The sequence below is a fragment of the Helianthus annuus genome, chromosome 15, assembly GCF_002127325.2.
Source record: "Helianthus annuus cultivar XRQ/B chromosome 15, HanXRQr2.0-SUNRISE, whole genome shotgun sequence".
NCBI lineage: Eukaryota > Viridiplantae > Streptophyta > Magnoliopsida > Asterales > Asteraceae > Helianthus > Helianthus annuus.
Window position 1 is genome coordinate 73,466,043 of NC_035447.2, and position 25,457 is coordinate 73,491,499.

Genomic DNA, 25,457 nt, shown 5'->3' on the forward strand with positions numbered 1-25,457 from the left:
ATTTTCTTCAGTTAATGATTGTGAATGTGATGTTTCTAACCCATTGGTTGATGATAGTGTTACAGGTGAGGTTCCTCAGGATACATTCAGTGAAACCACTGAAACTACTTCTAAAGAAAATCAAGAATATCCTGATTCTTCTTCTGAGTTGGTCTCAGTGGGTGTCCCTAATGTTGAATCTAGTGGGACCCAATTGAAAACCGTTGATACATGTGCTGCAAAAACTTGTGTTAATGAAATTTCAACTTCTTCTGAAATTAAAACCAATTCAGAATCAATTGACAAAGAAAGAAATGTTGAAATAAACAAACAGTCATCAACAGATGTTTTTGAAAATAAAACTGAAACTGAACCACCGACTTTTCAACATGATGATGATCACAGTAAGAAGGATGAGTCTCATTCTCCATCTACATCTCATGCTTGTGCTAGTTTTGATCAGCAGGTACCTAAGAGCTCAGAAAAGGCACATGGAACACAAGCAAAGCAATCTAAACAAGCTTTTCATCCAAACCCATCAGATCTACTACTGTTGCTAGCTCTCAGAATCTCCATACATTGAAACGACAGACATGTTTCAACTGTGGAATTCCTGGACACATTGCTAGAAATTGTGTTCATCGTCCAAAAGTGCAACAAAAGGTCAACACTCACTCTTGTGCTGGTGTTTGTGAGCCGGTTCACAACATGCAAAAGGAGCCAAAACGAGCAGCTCAAAGTCGAGGATATAAGAAGTCTACTCATCAAGGACAAGGCAGCAATAATCCTCATAAGGCTCGTGACAAGGTGAATGAAAGCTCCAATCAGGGAGAAAAGATGAAGAATGGTGCTCAGAGTAACATGACTTCTGCAAACAGAAGATACAAGCACCCAAATTCGACTTCGGCTAAAAGTAAAGTGCAGGTGCATTCAACGCAAAAAGGATCGGTTCGTCCTTCAGGGCTTGCAAGAGCAAATCCAGCAGATCAGAATGCCTTCTACGTGAAGAGACAAACATGCTTCAATTACGGCATTGCTGGTCACATTGCAAGAAACTGCACACATCGTCCCTACGTACCATATTATATGCAAAATCAGAGGGTTACACCAAAGGATAACAATCATTCCAAGCCGATGAAGGTATCTTTACCTAAGGCAATGAAGAATGTGAATCCCAAGGTTAAACCTTCTGATGGGGATTGGAACGCTGCCAAAAACAAACGCAAAGCTTTTCAGGAACAAAAACGTGTTTCTAAAACTAACAAACCTGACACAGTTACAGTTGCTCAACCGAAGGCAACAAACACGTTTATTAAACCGAAACAGATTTGGAAACCCAAATCCAAGGCGACAACGTATCCAATCCTTGAAACGAAAGGGGACTTGTGTTTGAAAGAAGTGTCTTATTTTGATGCTTCAGGAAATCCCAGGACCATGATGGCCTGGGTACCCATGTCTTACTAATCTCCTTACTTTTCAGGAACAACTAAGGAGGAGCTATTGACAATCTCTGGAATGTTGATAGCGGTTGTTCCAGAGATAAAACGGGTAACATTTCATTGTTGCAAAAAGTTATAATTTTTTACAGATGATATGTTTCCTTTGGAGGAGATAAGAGAAGTAAGAAATGATCAGCAAAAGGTACCGTTTAAATTCAGTACTTTGATATGATTTTGATTAGTCTTCAATCTGATGATAGAACGGTTAAACAAAAATATTTTCTCTCTTTCTTAGTTCATTATTTTGTATATAAAGTGTCCTTTCTCTAGTAAATGGTAAATTTGCGCAAAAATACAAGATTTATGCACAAATTTAGGGGGAGAGAGGGACATATAGATAGATATAGAGTTTAGGGGGAGAAAACACAGAAAATACAAAAAGAGTTTGCTGTAAATATGTATTGTTTTAGGGGGAGAAAATGAGAAAAATACAAAAACATTAGAAAAATGAAAAAGCCAAAAAGAAAAATTGCATGATATGGGAAGTTAAATAAATGTTCGTGTTAAAGGGTTTGACTAACACATGTAAGGTGCCATAGCTGAAAAGACTAGGATCTACTGCGATATGTCAATAGGCTTGACGCTCAAAATGATAAAAGATACTAAGTGATATAAACATAACGAACTATGTACCATGTGGGTAACATACCAACGGCGTATGATTTTATGGTCTTAAATCTTGCGTTGATAGATAGCCAACATCTGAGGTTTCGGGTCTTTATATTGTTGAATCATCCGGGGATATCTTGGTTGTCCTTCTGTTCAGAACTAAAATTGTACATGACCCCAGGAAAGAAAGTCACTTGGAATTAGCTCATTTCTATTTGAATGTCTGTATGTTGTCCCGATACACACAATTTTGATCTGATTCTGAAATCTTCTCTGAAAAAGTCGTGTACCTCCTCTGCTGCATCCAGATACATGCTGACCTGGAGGTGCTAGGCAATGACAGCTTCTGCTGCATCCAGATACATGCTGACCTAGCTGTACGTTGTCGCGCTATAGATCTAATACACCCCAAAGAGGCCCTCTAGTGCCTAAAAGAAACCCCAAGAAACCTATATCAAATTGAGAAAAACTCATTTGATCTGTATATTATACCATCTCTGCAAAAGATCTATTCTGTTGTCTTCTCAACCTACTCCCAGTTAAGATTTAAGAAATCTGGATTGGACTTGTGAAATATGTGGTAGGGAAGATACTTGCATGATAGAGTGTGTTGTTTACATTTCCGGGATTTGATTAGTATTTATTTGGGTGTTCATTGTTAAGAAATCAAAACATGATAAAACAGATTATATGCAGACCTAGACACAGTCAGGATATCTTAAAAGAACCTAAGAGGACAAAAACCCTAAGGAATAAAATCTCAAAATGAGAAAATTCCCAATGCTCAAAGAGACAAATTCATACCAAAAAGGTATTTGCCTCGCCCTCGTTGGACAAAATCATTGGTCGCTCTGCTGTACAAAAGTACTGACCTGTTACCAATGGTCTAACGTTGTAAATAAAAAAGGATGAAATAAATATACTAACCTGCTACGATGAATCGTTGTGCTTACCTTGATCGCGGGGGTATGCCTTGGAATGGGACACACGGGTATAATAGTATAATATTACCTTAAACATATCACGAAGTTGAAAAATTGAAAGTTGGGCGTTAAAGTTTAAGTGGACAAACATATTGGCAATCGCGTAGACCCGTTTGATTAGGCTCGTACTGAAAAATGTTCCTTAGTCTGCCTGAGAACGAATTTTGATCCCATTGCAATTGTAATTATATATTATGGTAGTTGTTTATAGTTTGATTTTTATATGTTTTTAGTTCTTAAAATTAAAAAATTAAAAAAAAAATTGAAAAAATTCAAAAATCCAAAAGTAGTGTCTTGCTTTTCTATAAAAAAAATCCAAAATAGAGTGTTTATTTGTTTTTCTTAAAATTAAAAAAATTATAACCGTTCTTGAAGATTTGATTGATCATCAAAAGTTGAAAGAATTTAAATTGTGAAATCCAAGTACAAGTACTTGGATGTACCTAGTGTTCATATGGTACTCTCCCTGTTGCATAAGAAATGTTGGCTTATGAGTTTGTGAGCATGTGCAGAACTTGATTTCAATCTAGAACAGGGGTTGATGAAGACTGAGATGTTGTTAGTTGCTGAAGAAGCCTAAAGCATCACAACAACAAGATGTACCTGAGTCAGAAGAACTGGATACGAAACGCCGTCTGACAATGAAAGTGCATTTGAAGAAGTACCGTGAACCTGCTTAAAAGAAAAAGACTGGAGAAGAAAAGAGTTGTTGAGAATCCTCCTCTCGCATTCTTTTTGACAAGATTTTCAAGCAAATGCTGATCGAGATCCTGATATGAAGCTAACCGCAAGAGCTGAAGAAAGAGACCCAGTGCTGAGAGTTCAGAGGTCAAGAGCTCCCACAACATCTACAGCATTATGACAACCATAGACTTCGTTGAAGACATTGCTGAATTAATGTTATGAAGACAATTTGATGGCATCAGTCTAGGGGGAGATTGTTAGGCCCTAAAGTGTGAGACTGACGCATCAAATTAATACAACGGGCTATGGTTAAGAACTGGGCCTTACCGGGTTAGTTTATATTAGGTTGTGGACCTTTATAGGTCACTTGGGCCAAGCTTTAGGCCATGTAGGCCAAGCAGGCCCAAGGGGAGCCCATGTAGGGAATTGGGCTTGTCTATGTATATAAACAAGTTTCTAACTTGTTTTTAGGTTGGAACCTCCAAGTTACACAAGTTCTAGAGAAGCTAGAGTGGGAGGCGGTTTAGGTTGTGAGCACTTGTACTAGACGGTTTTGCTTTTCAAGTAATAGAATCGTGTGCAAGTGTTGAAAGTGATTTGGTGTGTTCTTCGTATTCGGTTCGTATTCTCATATTTTTCGGTTTATTCTTTAATCTCACAAAGTTTGGATTCCGCACAAACATGATGTTGTTTGATATCATTGAAAGATCCGGTTAAACGGGACTTACAGTGTATTTTTGTATTTTTACTCCCTAGGAGTATTTAGTGTATTTTCAAGTCCTAATACACTATCACGTATAATACATACTACATACAATTAGCACAAAATTTGGTGATCAATAAATACATATATTTTTCTCAAAAATATACATACTTAATATCAATTTTAGTCTTGGAGAAATCATCATTTCTTAACACAAAAATTAGGGAAACCTTAGTAAATGATTTTAGGTACATTTTTAGGGAATAAGTTTCTCAAAACTTATATTTTTCCAAGTGTCAAAATTTTATAGAAATTTTGACAGAGTTTCCCCTAGAAATGGAGGTTTCTCATGTTTTCAAAACATGTGTTTATTTTCTTTTAAAATCATCTCAACAATCAACAACACAATCAAGTCTTACCAAGTGCCAAAAATCATGTAAATCACACTATATTATGAACTTGAAGTTTTGTAAAAACTTGTAGTAACTTACTAGTGTTTTTAGTAAGTCTTGTTACCCCTTTAAAGTGTAGTTGATCCTTTAGAAACATCATTTTTAAAGACTTTAGTTCTTCACAACTTATGACCATATTTTCTAAAAAGGTTTCTTCATGGATTTTTCTTATTACTTACATACCTCTATACTTTATTAGCCACCAAAAATAAGGTTTATATGTTTAAGAACCAAGATTAAGTAAAACTTGTATTTTTAACTTGGTTTCTTGAGAAATCATCCATGAAATATTTAGATTTATAAGGCTTTAAACCTTCTTTGTTCATTATTTTTACAAGAAACTTTGTATTCCTTCAAGTTCATGACTTTTGTGAGGATGATTCCATAATCTTTATCATGTTCATCATCTCATCTTGCTAGATTATGTTTCTAATCATGATCTAGCAAGACTACATGATGATCTACATCATTTTCATAAACAATCAACAATCATCAAGCATAACAACTCATATACATCAAGATTTCTTCATATTTAAAGCTTATGTTCAAGTTCTTTTCTTGTGATTCTTAGTGTTCTTCAAGATTAACATCATGTATCATTCTTTAACCACTTAAATAAGATGCAACATGAAGAGATTAATGTTCTTACCACTAGCACAAGGCTAGGGATGATCAAGAGGACAAATGCAGTGGATAAAAGCAAATGAAGGAGGTCTTTCAACTTCTACAAGCTCCTAGTTTTCTTATATGCCTTCTTACACCTTTGTTAATGCTTAGAATGCTTGGTAATGGATTGGAAATGGAGAGGTTAGGAGAGGGTGTTGGAGCCGTGAGGTTATAGGGAGAAGAGAAGAAAAGGGTGTGATGAAGGAGATGAAGAATGATGGAGGTTAATGACTTTGGGTTTTTATAAAGATCCTCCAACATCAAATGGTATAAGGCATATTATGTTGATCATATTCTAAACATAATCTATTAAATTATACAAATAAAATCTTCATGTGGGCCCATGTTGTAACCGGCCTCAAGTGGGGGGGGGGTTGCATGGTTGGTTTTCAACTTTAGTTACATGCTTCTAGTTAGCTTTCGAGTATAATATTTAGGGATTTAGGTGTTTAGTGCTTATAAGGTGTATTACAATGTTCGGTGATCATAACTAGCTCAGAAAAAAACAAAAACAATGCTTCTAATATTATTTTTGTTCCGGGTAATGTCCGGTTGTTCGGTTAGATACCGATTTGTTAGAGTGCTAAACTGCACCGTTTAGTGTCCTTTATGTTTCCTTTTGTACCCCTTTCAATTCCCAACTCTTGGGGAAGTATTCTGGATAACAAAACGTAAATTACGCATGATATTTCAGTGCCAAAGAGCTGATTATAGCTTAATTTGGTGAAATTCTGCACTTAAAGTGCGTTTCGGGTGCTTTTTAGTGCGTATTTTAGTCTCCGGAAAGTCTATATGTTAACCCTTGTATGTACTCTTGGGTTTTAGTGTATTCTTGACGTTGGACCTACACCTAGGCCCCAATTCTAGTGTCTGACTGCTTTCTGCATAGTTGTTGGCATATTGTGTTTTACCGGTGAGTTTACTAGTGTTTCTGATGCAACGTTCTCGTTAATGCATAAAGCAATATTTTGTAGTATAAAACGTGCATGAATTCACTTGTATTGTATGAAATTAGATAATGTTGACATTAAAGCACATAATTGTAATCATCAAGTAATAGTTAAAGTGTACGTAAATTACCGGTTTGGTGCCAGTTGTCACATTAATGACCTGTTTGGAGGCATTATCCATTCTAGTTCATGTTTCATATTTTCTTATGTCACCGAAATGATCAACTTTATCAAAGAAATCATAATTAAATCTACTTTGGAGGTAATTTTCCTGTACCATTATCTGAGGGTGTTATAGTAAATTTTAGCCCTTTTACGAAACGGAAAACTTTTATAAGTTTAAATGAAAACTAACAGGCACATTTAGCTCGTTATCCCATCTAGATTTATTATATCCCTAAGGACATAAAAGTTTCCAATGGTTTAGTATTTTAAAACCTATTTAGCCAGAATTTCGCATCATAGACATGTGATTGGCTCTAAAGGTCGTTTTACCCAAATACTAGATATATCTCATTTGAGTTAATGTATTTGCCACATCTGGCCCAGCCATCTTTCGTCGGGCCATAAGCCCTTACCAAAAGTATAATTACACATACCCGGCGTGGGTCAAAGCGATGACCCGTTATCAATACCCTCGATTCTATTCGCTAATTCATGGCAATGCATGCCCATACATTATGTTTACCTGTAAGTATGAAACTTAACAAACAAAGCAATAAATACCATATCCAAATGATGATAAAATCACCATTTGACCCGTTTGACCCGGTTGTCCATTTGACCCATTCATAGCTTACCCTTTTAGCGATTCGACTAACCATGAATTTTTTATTGCAAACGTACATACTTACCATCTTACCCATTTGACCCGTTATGGTTTACACCATAGAGTCCTATTTCAAAAATTCACAGGTTACCATCAAAAATTCATTTTTACCAGTTCGACCCATTGTGGTTCGCGCCGGAAAGTCATATTTTGTAAATTCATTTGTTTACCACAAAGAATTCATTTTTACTCGTTAGAGCCATTTTGGTTTGTGCCAGAAGGTCTTATTAAAAATTTATTGGTTCATCTCCAAAGCATGGTTACTTACCATTTTACTCGTTCGGCCCGTTTCATGGTTTACACCATGGGGTCTCGACTTTAACCGGCCATTGTTTATTTCTAACTATAGTACATCGTACTTTATCCATTTTGACGCGTTCATGGTTTACACCATGGGGTCTCGACTTTAACAAGTCATTGTTTTTAACCAACTACTTCTCATTTCTTAAATAGTGATTCTATTCTAAGAAGTGTAAGTTTTACTTACCTTGCGTCCGTTCGAGCTTCCTTGCGTCTTGACCTGTTTGACCCATTGCTTTCCAAGCTCCCACCTAGCTCGTTAAGAGTCAAACTATCATATAACATCCACATGATGGTTAGATTAGTCATCCTACATCATGTCTATCTCACCTTATGGACTTTTATATCATATTTCTCATTCAATTCTATTAGAGGTCAGTTTGACTTTTAAAATGTCAAACTGCCAATTGACTCTTAGAAAATCAAACTGCCAATTGACATATATATGCAATAACAAGTTTAATAAAACTCATTTACACATTTTATCAATATCTTAGTGGCACCATTTTAGGCCAACATTTTAGCTAAATTCCTCTACGAATTTCATCTTATTTCTTTCATTTATACAAGTTCTTTCACTTTAGTAACATCAAGTCAACATAAACTTTCAATTACCATATGCTAATTCATCATTGCTAATTCATCATTTTTATCAGTTAGTCATGGGTTCATCTTTCATGTCAAAAACTCATTTCATAGCAAGCCTGAACATTTAATCAAACCTCTAAAGTGTTCAAGTAATTCACATATACTTGCAAGTATGATGATCATAAACATAAATACATCATCATTTTCAACATACTATCTACAATATCTAAATCAAGACTATCATATTCAAGTTTCCCTTCATAGAACATCTTTAAAAATGTAAAATGCAACTTACCATATAATTATCAAGCATGGATGATCAATAATCAAGGTTCATGCACAAGATTTAGCCTCAGTTCACCCTTGAATTTGCCAGGATTTGTGTTTGAAGGTTTTTAGGGGTTGTTCTCCCATTCCCTCTCTAAATCACGACACACGCAGTGTTTTTCATCTATTAATACCCATAAGTTTTGTTAATAACCTAATTCGGCCCCTATAGTTTGGTTTTATGATAATTGAGCCATGGTTTACCCACTTTACTAATATACAACATGTTTTTAACTAGGTTAATATTCCTAGTTGCCTACTTCTCGTTAATTATCATACGAACGTGATACTTATACCTATTAAGTTCGAGGATGCTACCCCATCAACTTCAATTAAGTTTCGATAACCCGAGCTTTCTACAACTTTATCTTATAAAATATTTATTCACTTTTTATTTAACATTAAGTTTATTTATTTAAGTCCTAATGTTTATGGGTTAGCTTTTATCACTAACGATATTTTACCCACCCATCCCCTATTAATTGGGTTTATTTACCAAATCCATTTTTAGGATGTTACACTAGTGATGAGGAATTACATATACAAAACGCCTATTTATAATTACAGATTATGGTTACAAACCTTAGAGAACAAGAAAACCAATAATGTTCTTTAATTAAATAAAACGAGCCAAGCCTTTATGTCTTCAATTTAGTTCTTATGCTTCAAAACTGTCTTCTAATCTGAATCGGGCCCAACCCAAATTGAACCTTCACACATAACCCAATAGTCACATTATACACGGTATGATTCGTTGCAAAGTTATCACATAGTAGAACTTAAAACCGGTAAATAATAATTATACTAGTCAAGATTAATTGTAAGTATTCCTTTCCAAAGTTAATGAAAACTATATACTTAGGCTGTACAGTGTGGGGCAACGCTCCCAGCCACCTCAGCTGGGTGGCGCCAACACCAGCCTCCTCCGCCATCAAGCGGCGCTATGGATCACTTTGAAGCAACCAAACAAATTTCTTTTTTTTAATCTCTATTTCCTTTTTTATATAGTTAAAAGGGGCTTTATTCCGTACCATGCAAGTTAACAATAAAGCCCTCCCTTATGTTGTACAAACGTAGTGTTGATATGACGTGATAAAGCCCCTGGAGCCTTTATCCCACACTATACTGCCTTAAAACTCGTATTCTTGTTTTTCACTATTTTATTTAACACTAACAACTTCTGATTCGTTTCCAATGTCAAAGTTTAGAAACATAACTAATCTAACCAGGTTTACTTTAGTAATTTGGGTCATGCACGTTTATTTATATATTTATGGGGTTTAAACAAATATTACAACAAAACAACTACTTTCCACAAAGCAAATCACAGTACAAAAGCTAAATTGAACTTAAGAGATACTGCATGACACATGAACCTTAAAAAGTTCCAGTATACTAGTTTTTGCCAAAGTTGTAGGGCTTCATAACCAAGTACAGCTCGTTCTTTCTTTGAACAGATGCTCCGAACACCTCATCCATGTCCAACTCGTCACCGGGCTTGTTGTTCGGGAGCTCCCAGTCGAAGTAATACAGCATATGCGCTAATGGAACCTCGACATTCGCTATCCCAAGGACCGCTGCTGGACACATCCTTCTTCCCGCACCAAAAGGAAGATATTCAAATTCTGTACCCAACACATTCGTCGGGTTGTCGCTAAACCTTTCGGGTATGAAGCTATCAGGGTCCTTCCAATATGCAGGATCCCTATTTATAGCCCATCCATTGACAAGAAGTTTGGTCTTGAGGGGTATATCGTATCCCCCTATTTTACATGCTTCCCTACATTCTCTAGGGAATAATAATGGAAGTGGGAGGTGCATTCTCAATGTTTCTCGTACAATTAGCTTTAAGTAGTCAAGATCATGAAGATCTGACTCTACAATCCTCTCCTTTCCTTTGAGCGCGTCCCTGAGTTCGGCTTGTGCTTTCTTCAACACCCGAGGATTCTTTATTAGTTCGGAAATCGCCCATTCTAATGTTGCGGATGACGTATCGGTTCCGCCTCCGAACATATCCTATATCATTTCATGTTAGTCCAGAGTTTTATAGAAGTACCACCCAAAAGATTTGCACTAAAAGGTTTGCTCAACGTAGTAGAAAAGATTGGAAAATTATAGAAATGGTATATCTTGATAGATGAGGTTGATAAAATAGTCTTGAAATTTTGTAAAATAGTCTTCTAAAACCAAGAATGTTTTTTTAACAATATCTAAAAGTTGAAATATTATTATAACTTTTTCTTAAATATTTTAAAAGTTTAACTTTTACTCTTTATAAAGTTTTTAATCTTTATAACACTTTCATGCTCCCTATAGTCTTAATCTTTTAAAAAAAAGTTTTCCTAGAATGTCACGTTACAAATCGTTTTCGTTCAAAGATGGTCCATGTTTTCGCCTAGAAACTACATGTTTGTTTGATGGGTATTGAAAATTCAATATTCTTTACTTTGAATTTTATCCCGATTAAATACAAATCAGTGGTCATATATGTAATTTGGTGGTCAGCATGTTTTATTATAAAATGATATATATATTATAAAAAAATTGCTCACCAAAGTCACAGCCTTGACATTCTTTGTACTCAACTTGAATTCACCACTGGCTTGGAGCCGCAACAAGACATCAAGAAGAGACTCCTGATCGCTTGTGTTTGCATGTTGTCCGGGGTGCTCGGTTATCACGTCGCTAAGGATCTTGTCGAGTCGCTTATGTATGCTTTCGAGCTTCGGCCTCTTCCCCGTGAGCGTATGGATTATTTTCTTGGACGGAAACACATCAGCCACATCAAAGCCACCTGTTAACTTAAACAACTCTTTAACAATATCAATAAACTCTTCTTGGTCTTTGCATCCTTTACCAAATGCTGCTCGACATACGATCTTCGCAATCGTGTCGAAAATCATTTGTGAAAGATTCACTGGCGAGCCAGCAGACCCACGAAGTGTTTTAACAAGATTATAACACTCGTCCTCGCGAATATAACTAAAAGACTTCACTTTTTTGACACTTAGAAGTTCCAACGTGACAATCTTTCGTAGTTGCCTCCAGTAATCGCCGTAAGGAGACCATACAACATCAGTGTTTTGGTATGCAACAATCTCGGTGGTTAAGACCACGGGTCTGTCCGCAAACGCGATATCATGAGTGGTTAAGACCTCTTTAGCCCAGCGAGGGTTGGATATGACTATCGTTGAAAGCTCACCGAGTTGTAGGTGCATTAGAGGCCCGTATTTGAGGGCCAAGTCGCGTAGACCACGGTGCGGTAGTGAGCCTATTAAATGGTGCATATGTCCGATAATTGGGAGTCTCCATGGCTCTGGAGGAAGATTTTGTTTTGGTTTTGAAGGGGTGAAGAGTTTACTAAGGAGGAAGACAAAAAGAGAAAACACAAGGAAGGTTGTGAAAGAGAACTCCATCTTTGTTGTGGATGAAGAGAGAATATGAGATTTCGGATTAGTTGTGTTTGTAGCTCGATTTTAAGTTCCTATATATAGGTGAAGACTATCACTATAACATCAAGAAAATCTTGGTGGCTGACTATTTTAATATATGTTGTTACGTAAATATGTAGATGTCTTTTATTTTAACTTTCTTAAGTGTGTTAATCAGTGGTAATAGTTTGACGTTATACCATGTTAGTTTGTATAAAATTACTAGCTTATGAACTGTGTATTACAAGGTTTTGTTTTAGACTAGAGATCAATCTTTCCACCAAATCAATCATAAGAATATAATGCTTTAACCATAATTCATTAAGATACAAATACGAAATGCCATATTCTGAACATTATAAATTTGCTAACAAAATTACAATGATAAACATTAATCGATAAAAAGTTATTATTTAGACAAAATGTGAGTCCAAACTATAGTACTATCGTTGCTAAGGTGTCAGGCAACAATCATTGTGTTAACATAACATACAAGCATTCATCGAATAACATGTAGCATGCATTAAAGGTCAGCGTATAAATAGTGTTTGCGTTGTGTGTCGATTGTGTTTTGAATAAGTAACGTATGTAACACCCAAAAGTGCGTAAAGCAAAAAGGGGATCGAGTATACTCACAGATAGCGTTTAACAAGTAAACACTCTCTTGGATTGAAGGGAGCGCTGAGAGATTAGCCTGAACAGTTAACGATAGCATAAGCGACGAACGGCGCGATAAACGGGTTCACCTGGGAACTCGAAAGCGACATGAGGGCGAAGTACCCGCAAAGTTCACCTGGGAACTCGAAAGCGACATGAAGGTGCGATAAACGGGTTCACTTGGGAACTCGAAAGCGACATGAGGGCGAAGTACCCGCAGAGTTCACCTGGGAACTCGAAAGCGACATGAAGGCGCTGTAACACCCCGTGTTTCGAAAGTCAAAGTCAAGGTCAAGATTGAAGTCAAAGGAAGAAAAGATTGCTAATTACGATCTGTCACTCCTTGCTCAACTACTGTTTTGACTTCTTTGACTTGTAATCGAATCTTTTATTTTAATCGCTTTAGTTGTATTATGTGGAGTATCTATTAATAATCGAGGTTTAATCGATGTTTATCGCGTGTTTTATCGCTTTATCGCAATCGAAACGCAATCGCAACTCTATCATAATCGAACCGCAAACGCTAAAACGCAAGATATTTAAGACGATTGTATGTTAGATATAGTATTTGTGTGTTTATTATTAATCTATCACATCGCTCGCTCGAAACGCATCGCAACGCTCAACACGCGAATCGAAAAGACAAAACTCAACACGCCGGACACCTGGATCAAATGGACAACCGATCGAGTGGCCATCCGATCGGATTACCATCCGATCGGATTGCCATCCGATCAAGGCGCCATCCGATCGGTGGCCAATCCGACCCTTGTGCACTTTCCTCTTTTGAAAACCCAATAAATACCCTCCTGTCACATCATTTGTGATGTGACAGCTCCTCCACTCGACCAGCCGCACTCAAGCCTTCTTTCTCTCGATTTCTCGCGTTTCTTGTAAGTTTTCAACCTAAATCTTGTACTTTTATGATCTACACGCACTCCTTCATCTTTTTCACCTTTGAATCTTAACTTTTAACCGTGAAATCAGCGGATTTGAGGTGTTCTAGGATGATGCCATCATGGAGTTCTTATGAATTTCAAGTTTTGGCCTCATTCCACCAAGAACAACTCAGATCTGAAGGATTTCCCCATGATTAAACAATGTTTTTGCATAGATCTACACATATTCATGGTTAAAAGGATTGAAAGATGGTTTTCTAACTTTCTTTCAACTCTTTTACACTCAATGCACTCAAAACCGATAGAAACGGATCTTGTACAGACCTTTTACTCTTCCTTATTGATGTGTTGGTTCAAGATCTGGTTTCTATCAAAGGGACCACCGATTTCGGGGTAAACATGAACAACCGTCACGAACCAGTAAACTGGTCGGATTTGGGTGATTCCTGTCCAATCGGATAACTTGATGTCATGATGGGGTTTCTGTTGTCTAGCATGTTGTCAAACCGTCTCGATCATGTCGCAAAACCTTCAAAACTTAACAACTTTTCATGTAACAAAAAGATCAGATCACGGGACGGATCGTCGTCCGATCGGATTGCCATCCGATCGAACCGCAATCCGATTGGATTACACTTGAGATTCAACACTTAAACTTTTCTTCAAACTTTCAAGGTTCTGAACGTCGAACGGATTGCCGTCCGATCGGATAGCCATCCGATCGAACGACCATCCGATCATTTGACTTTTGGAACTTCGACAGTTAATCATTTTCATACTTTTCAAAGATCATCAGTAACTAACGGATTACCAACCGATCGGATTGCTATCCGATCGACTGACAATCCTGCTGTGAACTTGTTCTCACTAAGTGTCCTGCCAATCGGATCGCCATCCGATCGAACGACCGTTCGATTGATCGACCTGAAAGGTAGAGATACTTCTCTGTTTTCTAAATGCTACAACGAAAACTTCAAAGCCATCATACACAAACACATCCTTACCAAACGAATGTCAATCCCATCGAATGGCCATCCGATCGGATGACCATCCGAACGGATTGACATCCGATCGAATGGTTAACCAATCGGATAGCCATCCGATCGGGTTGCCACTCGACACTTATCACTTTTTCACCGTTTATCGCGCCGTTCTTCGCTTATGCTATCGTTAACTGTTCAGGCTAATCTCTCAGCGCTCCCTTCAATCCAAGAGAGTGTTTACTTGTTAAACGCTATCTGTAAGTATACTCAATCCCCTTTTTTGCTTTACACACTTTTGGGTGTTACATACGTTACTTATTCAAAACACAATCGACACACAAGGCAGACACTATTTATACGCTGACCTTTAATGCATGCTACGTATTATTCGATGAATGCTTGTATGTTATGTTAACACAGTGATTGTTGCCTGACACCTTAACAATGATAGTACTATAGTTTGGACTCAGCACCTGTCGTGGATAGGGGTTGTTAAGGCCTTTACTTCACGTGTCCCAGGGGGGATATGTGTGGCGCATTCTATAACTCGCAGTCACGTCTGTGCATATTTCTCTACCGATAACCTACTTGCCTTCACTTTGTACATGTTTCATGCTGGTTATGCGTAAATTATTTCGAACTCTACTATGCTATCAAACTTGTATGCTCACCTTTACACTATGTGTTTTGACCTTTATTCTAACGTATGTGGCAAGTGCTTAAGATGCTAGGAATTGTTGTGCTTTGGTGAATCAAGCTAGGGGTCTAGTTTTGTCACGCTTAAATTGAGTCGTCGGAACAGTATTTGTTTTTGAGACAATTATTTGTAATAACTGTTTTTATTTGGATATGTTGTGGTATGGGACACGACATTTAATTATCTGGTAATGAATAGTTGTTATGGATACTCATGGACAATCTGTTTCGCTCAGTGCCACGCCCCGATGTTTCCGCCATCGGTTGGGGTGTGACATACCGTACGTACACCGGTATCGTATAACTTTTTTTTTGTTGATTTTCTTCAACTTTTAATTTTTTTCTTTTTTTAGTTTAAGGGGTAGGGATGAGCTCGGTGCCAACCGATACAGAATCGATACTGATACCGAAAATACTGGTTACGATACCGGTATATGAAGGTAAAAAACAGTATTGAACCGGTACCAGGAACGCCAAAAGTCGGTACCGAATTGGTGCTTAAGATCTTTCGATTCGGCAAATTTGGTGCCAGCACCCAGAACAATTTGCTCATCTCTGACCACGGGTTTCATACGAACAACATCGTTACCATACAACTTTTTTGGTTGATTTTCTTTCGGTTATCTTATAGTGTTTTTTTCTACATTTTCTTTTTATTCTTGTCAGCAGTTCCGTTCGCAACACGCTCGTAGTGATTTCAAAATACATGTAAACACAGACTAAATAACAAAAGAAATTTGCCGCAACGCGGCAAACTTCTTTAAACCTAGTTAACACCTAAAAAGAATACTTGGTTGGCAAACGTTGTCGAGTCTACTTTGCCGTTTAACAAATTATCAAACAATATGTGGCAGTATTGCCCAAATGGTCCAAGATGTCACTTTTCAAATGATTTGTTTCTTTGTTAATCTCATAATAATGTTTTTTTTTATAATTTTTCTTTGCTTTGTAGGGAGAAGATGGGTGCTTCTCTCCATAGGTCATACAAGACACAGGCTATTGGCGGCAGCTCGTCATATTTAACATATAAAGTTTTTTTATATGTTAAATATAGCGAGTTGTCACTAATAGCTTATGTTTTGTATGACATATGGAGAGAAGCACCCATCTTACCCCTACAAAGCAAAGAAAACATATTAAAAAGCATAATCATGAGAGTAAGAAACAAAGAAATTTTACAGTAGGACTTCACTAATAAGAATTCGTTGAAGTTATAAATCATTTGACATAAATCATTCAAAATCAATTCATGTCAGGTAAAATAGGGTGGTTACCTGAAACAGATATCGTGCCAAAGTTTGTTGTATATGCCATTAGCACTATAACGGTAAAACATGTATAGAAAAAAACCTCATTGACGATAAATGTGTTGTAGATTGTTAGAATAAAGGTTAATAAAAAACGAATCAATAAATCAACAACGTTACCTCGCGATGTTGTATTCCGACCTTTTGACGTAATCAACTTAGCAATCCAACATTAATCTCATCATTGGAAATCGTTAGAGATTAAACATCATGTTTCATTAGAGACCTAAATTCTACAAACACATCAAACCCTTTAGATAAAGACTTACTTTTATTTGATGAAAAATACAAATGATGTATTACATCATGGAAATATTTAATCTGAACCTCAATTGCAAAACCCTTTTGTTTAATAACAATTGCAAAGGTATTTGGATACTTCATGATCGAAAGGACAATCATAGCCTTTCATATATGCGTGTCAAACAAAATGACAACATGGCTGCAAATTTAAAAAAATCAATAAAAATGAGCTTTAAATTCATCGGTTTAAGCTAGTGGGTCCTTTATTAGCGTTGCTTGAAGGGTGTTGGGTTGAGTTAAGCCTCTATCATTTTATTTCCAATGTATATTTATTTCAGCTTCCTAAAACATTTATTCAAAGACATAGGTTATTTCATTATGTTATGTATGGAAATACCAATAGCTCTTGATCTTGAAGTAATGGAAAATAATCTAAGTCTTTGAGTAAATTTTTCCAGGAAGCTATATACACTACATATATAGTCTTTAGGATTGACCAGTTCTTGTTTTACCTATAACTATAGATTTGACCCGTGTAAGATAAAAGACGACCCAATCAACCCATTTGTTAGTTAATGGATTCTAATTTCACATTAAAACCCAAGGATAAATAAAGAGGGTCACTACAACTCTGTTAAATGGCAAAGAGCCAAGTCAAATCGGGACCTAGCTAGAAATAAATACACTATGATAATGAGCTTAGGCACTATAATCAACATTGCTATCAATTAATAAAAAAAACTATATTGACAATATGTTTAGAATTTTAAATCAAGATTAAGATTATTGCTTATTAGATAACCAATTAGTTCTTTTTTTTTAAGATTACTACTGTGTCATAGACTCGAGCTCGACCAACGAATTTTAACAATATAATCAAGATTGTCATTACTAAAACAATTAGAAGAATATAAATTATTAACAAACCTTCATCCTAGGCATTTGGACCCAATTGACAGCGGTTTCTCAGGCCTCTAAAAGGAACTCTACCAAGGTCTCTTCTGTAATCGAGAGAGTGAGTATGCCGAAATAACAAACAATAATCAGATCACAATTAACAAATAATACAAATATAAAAACTTTAAAGACAAATGTAATCTATTGAAAGCCAGAATTACCTAGCCAGGTTATTCGCATCTCTTAGAGATTGTTGTAGAGTGGATCACAAAGTCAAGTCCATATGCTATATATACAGCAAAATTAAAGAAATCCAATAATTAAATCTTCTAATTAGCATAGTATTAGGCTAGAAAAGAATAAATAACTGAAAGAGTGCAAGATCATCAAGAAACAACAACATAATTGAATGTTGATATGAAAATAAAATTAAAACTGAAGATGGATAGCCGAAGCAGAAGCAAACGTTGACGTTAATTCATAGTAAATTGCCTCAATTCCCACCGTGCCTCCATCGTCACCGGCTGCCGAACTACTTGGTTCCCATTGTTCTCTGTTGGTTTTTTTCTCCCTCTATCGCTCTCATCTCTCCCCCCATACGCTTTTTTTTTCTTATCCCTCTATCTAAAGGGATGAGAAAACCTCATATAAGTGCTTCCCGAAGAAAATGTAACATCCGCCAAAAAAATAGTACTAGAAAAATCCGACCCGTTTAAAAAAAAGAATTGAATTCGAATCATTTGTGAATTTGTTCGAATCATTAGAAATAGAATACGAATGTTCATTTGTTTTAAGCACAAAACTTTTACTATTGGCACACATAGTTATAATAAGAGAAAAATGCCCGGATAGTCCCTGTGGTTTCACCTTTTTTTCACCTATAGTCCCTAACTTTCTAAAACTACTTGAATAGTCCCCAAGTTTTCGATTTTTGTTCTCGGATAGTCCCTGGGTCTAACTTCAGTTACTTTTCTCAGTTAAGTGGGTGTTGAAATGACCAAAATGCCCTTTCCTTAAAAGGCCAAACCATAGGGACTATCCGGACATCTTCTCTTTATAAAACCCATCCACCCTTCATCTTCAACATTAAGAAACCCTAATACCCATACTCTGTTTCTCTTTAAATACACTACCAAACACCCCCTACCTCTTGTTTTCCCTACCGACGAGCACAAGGGAGTCCGACTGGACTCCGGAGACGGGTCTAACTAGTTAATCGGCCGGCAAGACACCCCCAACACCTCCCCTCGTCGAAAAAACGGAACACCACCGTCCGGTGGTGGTGAGCGATGGCTACGGAACCAGAGAGACAGAGAGGAAGAGAGAGACCAAGGAGAGGGAGAGAGATGGCGGAGGTTGGTGAGTGGCGGCGGGTCGCGGCGGTGGTGACGTCGATGGCGGATGAAGAAAATTGCGACCCCCCCCCGGCTGCGGCGCCGCTGGAAGTGGTGGCGGCAGAAATCGGCAGCTCCGGCAGTGGTGATCGGGTAAATCTTCAACAACATCCTCTGTTTCTAATTTCTTTTCTTTCGGATCACATCTTTACGACAGTGGTGATCGAGTCCTTTATCCTCATATCAGTTCCAGACGCAAACACGGTCGAGGCACCATGTTTTCGGACTAATTTACGGCTAAAATTGGATCAAATATCAGCTCGTTTTTCTGCCGAGAAGGGTTTGTTTTGATCAGTTGTTGTTGCAGGTTGTTTGAGATAAGTGAAAAAAGAATTATTTCAAATCAAATTTTGATCTGTTTCGCTGTACCGTGTGTGCACTTCAGACATTTATCATTGAATTCGAACTGATTTCACAAACACAATCGGACCAAGAACTGAGTACTTTGTTTGAAACATATTACTGATAGAAATCGATGTGTGTGGCTGGGTTGAATTGATAGTTGCAGCTGGTTATAATGAAAGGAAATACGATTTTTATGACAGTTGAAGTGTGGTAAAAAAAATATAATAGAAGCCAGATAAGGTTTCTTGGAAGCCGGAGGCACTGGATGACCGGCAGCCGGCGATGGTGGAGGGTGGAGGAGGGTGATGGTGGGTGGAGGTTGAAGATGAAGTGTGGTGGTGGGGTTTTATAAATAAAAATGAAGAAGGTGCCCGGATAGTCCCTATGGTTTGGCCTTTTAAGGAAAGGGCATTTTGGTCATTTCACACCCACTTAACTGAGAAAAGTAACTGAAGTTAGACCCAGGGACTATCCGAGAACAAAAATCGAAAACTTGGGGACTATTCAAGTAGTTTTAGAAAGTTAGGGACTATAGGTGAAAAAAGGTGAAACCACAGGGACTATCCGTGCATTTTTCTCTTATAATAATAAATTATATTATCTTTGACCATACCCCGATTTTTGTGAGACTTAGGTCTTATGATAGAGAAAAATACGCTCGTTCCGAGGGAATACTCGTATTTTTATAAAACATTATAGGTATCGATTTATACATGAAAAACGAGTTAAGCAGGTGAAGTAATTATATTATTATAAAAACAACATTTATCAAACTTTATCCAAAGCCGAAAATACCCGCCAAACAAATCAAGGGACCTGATTGCAATTATCATATACTTTGAATTGTTTTCTTGACCGCCAAGGTGTATACATTTTTTATTTTTATTCGTCCAAATCTGAGTAATCTTGTTTCCTAAACAAAAGCTCTATATGTTGATGAACATTCAGCAACATAATGAACATTCAATTAACACGATGGACATTCAGCAACATAATGAACATTCCATTAACACGATGGACATTCAGCAACATAATGAACATTCCATTAACACGATGAACTATCATCTTAATTTACAATAAGGATAGACGAAGGTCATATGAACTTACCTTGGTACTTACCATTACCCGTAAATTCTTACATGGTTCCCTATATACAACATACCAAACTTCATTTATAAATAAGAAGTGATTCCGGAAATCACTTACCTTAAGCGTCCATTTCGTACTTGGCAAATCAAATACTTCATACTATTTTACTAATACTAGTTTAATAACTATCCACTTACTTTGTTTGACTTTTCGGAAGTCCATTTGTAAATCCATTCTGACCTATGCTTACTAATTACCCAATTCTAACACACCCTTCTCTAGTCGAGCAATAAGCTCCTATTAAATGCATAACCTTTATACATACCTGACGCAAGTCAAAATCCATTGACTCGTTATCCATACCTTGCTTGACTATTTCCTTCCAGTTTGTGACAGTAACATTACCGTACATCATGCTCACCTACCATTAAATAACTTGACCATTTCAAACATTAAATACTAGGTTCAAATGGCAATCACCATTTGACCTGCATAACTCATTTATCCTTTCAACCATTCTTGTATACAATACATGAGCATAATTATATTCATATATTTACATATATATATATATATATATATATAAAAGTTCAAAACACAACTTGAATAATATCTGCTTCTTAAAGAATATTTACTCGTTCGATCTATAATAACTTAAAATTTTGAGCCGTTCATTCTTGCCATTCATTCTTACTTATTTGATTCATGCCCATTTACGAATTTTAAGCTTTTTCATTCTATCATTCATTCCCTTCTATGTTTCGAATCCGTCTCGCGGTTTCTAACATATCGTTCATATCTTTCAATCCTTTCATGTTTCGAATCCGTTTCGCGGATTCTAACTTATCATTCATACTTCTCATGTGTATTTGGTACTTTCAAAACCCTGAAAGTCTTACATTTCTCTTCACCCTCACGTCCACTTACTACCTAATTCTAACGGACATACCGGTAACAATTATCACGGTCTCATGAACATCATATGTTTCTTGTGTACTGGCCAGGTACCCAATCCACATACTAGTTTCGTGTCTTCGTGTAATCGTCACCTTATGTCCGAAGAATTAGGTTTCGGCACGTGTAACATTTTCAAAACTTCATTACCATTCTATTATTATATTCCTTTTTGAAATTTTCTTTCACTTGATAGATTTTACCGTTGCATGCACCCACAGGTTAAATTTACGTACCTAGGGTCAATTTTTCTTATCAAATGCCTTGATGCCGGTCCTAGACCGCATTCACAGATCATCCTCTCCAAGCAATTATGCTTACCTTACACATAACATATTGTTAGGTTTCTTCAAATACATACTTAAGTACATACTTACCTTTGCTTCTACCCTTAGATCTTGATCGAGTCTCGGATTGTACGGGTTCCTTGTCACAAGAGCACACAGGTTTGAGTCCAAGTATTTACCTCCTCATACTTGATTTCCCTCAAACCGGGGCTCTGATACCAACTTGTAACGCCCAGATTTTCTAATCCGAAAAAGTAATAGTATCATACTACTATTTAACAAAATTCGGGCATGGCCCGTTCGTATTATGAACAAATCCCTGTAAGACCAACTTGTAAGAACTTAAATACGACACAGCGGAAAATATGAGCCCAAAAATTTCGTTCTTAAAAAATCATATTAATTACATGAAGACTCAACTACAAATTGTAATACGTTCATTAGAGAGGATTCACAATGTTACATTATATCAATGCTTCATGACCAATTTAAAACAAACTATGTGACCTTTCTTTCCTGTACAATCCTTGCTCTCAACTCGATCTATGTCTGCTTGACTTCGCTACAACCCAACCATTAGTCATTAACACCACGTACAACCCAACCATTAGTCATTAACACCATACAAATTAAACCATATAATAGAAATTCGTAAAGCATTCTATGAAGTAAACATGGAATTGTCCAAGCGCTTTCTTAAATACTATTTATCCAAACCAGGTTTCATTCCTTCATGAATCTGACAATCTCAGACCTGCATTACATTCCAAACTCAAAGCACATCATTAGTAATCGTAAGTACTCCGACGCCTTGATAACGTTCATACGTATATCTTTAGCATCGTATATTCATACACACATGCATTCACACTTACGCGCCTATTACCACATACACCTATATGCAAACGTACCTTCATACATGTCTACGTCCCTACCTACAAACAAACAATCATTTACGAATTTATATACACTAGCTCATGCTTACCACTTCATACACATACGCTTATGCCGAAATGACATATTCACAACTTAACATAATATAGGCGATATACAAAACGACCTACGTGCCTACTAGATTCCTAAACATATTTACTTATACAATTTCTTACACAAACACGAAAACAAATCCATCCTTCCATATTTTTCATCTCATAATCCCACAACTATCAACATCATTTAAGATTGACCAATTTTAACGCTACCCTTGAACCCAACTTTAGCTTGCTAGAAAAATCCACATATCATATAACCACATCACCCAACTACAAAATCAACTAAGTGTATTTGGTGTGCCATAACCTTATGCATAGAATACAAGCTACTAATGCACGCTTCTAACACATCATACTAACAAATCAAAGTCCCATATGATCTCTACTTAAATCACATTTTTCATCTTAGTTCGCTAACAATTATGTCATTATCACTTTTCATACATAATTACCCGCAACTTGCATACAATTTCACATATTTGTTCTCTTAGGCATTTCATCGAACACTTGGCGGGTTTCGCATTTATGAAATATTATGTACAAGCTTTTAAAGTATGATTCTTACTAATTCTTCACATAACTTTCATTTTAATTCAGATTCAAAATCAATAATCTACAACATCCATTGTCATACACCTCAAGCATCATCAAATTAACATTAAATACATCATCATCATCCTACATAAGAACCACTACAAATGGGTTTTTCATAAATATACCTAACAATCAGAAATCTAAGCATAATTCAAGTTTCATAAGGCGTTTCTATCACATATCCATCCTAACTTCACTTAGATTCACGAGTTCATCAACACTCAATTCATCCAACATCAACAAATCATAAAATTTAACTTACTTGATAGTGAAGAACACTTAGGAGATTGATAATCTTGATACATGCATCCTAAAATCCTTCAATTCCCTTTTTGATTTGGAGATTTCTTGAAATTTTGGTTTACCCCTTTTTCTTTGGCCTGATCGATCTCAAACACGCACACAGTGTGTGTGTTTTGAGTTTTGTTTATTTTAAACACAAGATCCTTCCATCTTGTCAAGTTTAGTCCCTCTAGATTAGGTGTTTATTTATTTCTAGGCATTCTCCATTCTTAGGCATATATCATAACACATTCTTTAACTAAATAAATTTAAAAATAAATTTCTAACAATTATGCATAATTTATCACTTTTAGGGTGTTACATTAAATCTAGTTTTACACCTAAACGTCTTTCCTTAAGCGTGCGGCTTGCTTATTTGGGGTGCTAAAAATCGTTTTTTTCTTATGACGTTTCGCCATTAATTTTATACATGGGTTTTCTTATCATCTCAACATAATTATTCTTTTCTATGGTAATATTTTATGTTTCAATCTAAATTTGGTAAGTTAAAACCCCACAAGGGGCATGTGTTGTTCAACGATCTATGTTTATTTTTTTTGGTTAAATAGTCCTCCCGCAACGTAATAGTACTAGAAACCTAAGTCGGTGGAGAATCCTCCCACCAGTTTTGGCCCTTTTAACTTTCAGTAATGACCCTTACACCCCCTCAAGTTTCTAAAAATTTGTAAAAGGTCATTTTGAGCCCCTTGAGTTTCTAAAGTTTCAACTTTACACATTGTACTTTCATTCTAAAAATTTGTAAAAGGTCATTTTATGTACGTGTTGGTATAAATTCAAGTTGGTTTTCATTTTGACGAAAATTTTTATGGAAATGAGTTGGGTCAAATATAATATGCTTTCATTGTATAGTATAAATTTAAGTTACCGTACGTTTCTACACTTCCGTAACACACGACATGTCAAATATAATACGTTTTCATATGATGGTGTAAGTTTAGGCCTTCAAAAAAAGGACATCAACTGGAGGTGCGGCTCGCCCACCCCATAGGTTGGCCCTGATGATTACAAAAGGTACATTGGTAACACTAAAAGACCACTTAATTAAAATTTAAAAAACCTTGAACAATGATAACTAAAAACATCAAAAATATATGCATGAGGAGATGTGGTGGGGAAACTTGTTCAATAAAATTATCCCTATGCATGAAGGTCAATAATAATTATCAAACGAGTTGTATATGCATAGATAGATCCGATGAGATCATGATCAACCATTCAATCAAGAACAAAATAACAAGAATATGAACAAGGGGTTTACCCTAAATAAACTTTGTATTGATAATCAAGATTCTGGATACTTTTACAAACTGAAAATCTAGACCTATTTATATAAAATGAACCAACACCATCTAATCATCATGACCCTTGGATGACGTGACCATACTCTGATTGATGTGTCTTCTGATGTTGGCGCCACTTCTGGATCAATGTGTTGATCTTTGAACGCCCCATCCCTTCACATGTAGGTTATCAACTTTGCTTTTTGATACAACTAACCCTTGTATAATACCATATGTTCCAAATACATAATAACTGTACTATATACTAATTACACTTTTAACCAATATCTTTTCTTTCAAACTTGATCACACAATTAGTGGCCCACATCAATCCCCCTGGTAATTGTTGATCCAAGATTGAGTCTTTAACTTTGAATGCTTCTTCATGGGAAAACTTTGAACCCGGTGTCTTCAACCATATACGAGTGATGACAACCCCTATACAACTCCTCCTCGTCATTATCCTTGCATCTTTCTCCTTCGTACACACCTTATCCTTTGACACCAACCATGCTCAATCCTACGCTATCATCCTTG

General features: G+C 36.4%; 1 protein-coding gene and 1 long non-coding RNA gene across 7 annotated transcripts; both read right to left on the minus strand.

Annotated features, from left to right (window-relative positions):
- Positions 1-9,799: 9,799 nt before the first annotated feature.
- Positions 9,800-18,303, minus strand: LOC110911910 (germacrene A hydroxylase-like). 6 transcript variants are annotated; one of them, XM_035983944.1, is made up of 7 exons: positions 18,149-18,303; positions 17,904-17,968; positions 17,713-17,786; positions 16,663-16,984; positions 16,510-16,554; positions 11,122-11,363; positions 9,800-10,585 (listed from the first exon to the last, which is right to left on the minus strand). In XM_035983944.1, exons 5-7 carry the CDS (start codon positions 16,547-16,549, stop codon positions 9,965-9,967), a joined length of 903 nt encoding a protein of 300 aa, XP_035839837.1. In that variant the 5' UTR covers positions 16,550-16,554; positions 16,663-16,984; positions 17,713-17,786; positions 17,904-17,968; positions 18,149-18,303; the 3' UTR covers positions 9,800-9,964. The 6 variants fall into 6 exon arrangements, with proteins under 6 accessions (XP_035839837.1, XP_035839838.1, XP_035839836.1 ...); XM_035983945.1 differs by having other exon boundaries at positions 18,187-18,278; XM_035983943.1 differs by having other exon boundaries at positions 16,663-16,775; positions 17,904-18,294.
- A 3,826-nt stretch (positions 18,304-22,129) lies between these two features.
- On the minus strand, positions 22,130-23,693 carry LOC118487264. Its single transcript, XR_004881057.1, has 2 exons — positions 23,600-23,693; positions 22,130-22,505 (listed from the first exon to the last, which is right to left on the minus strand). It is a non-coding gene; the product is annotated as an uncharacterized LOC118487264 (long non-coding RNA).
- Between the last annotated feature and the right edge of the window lie 1,764 nt (positions 23,694-25,457).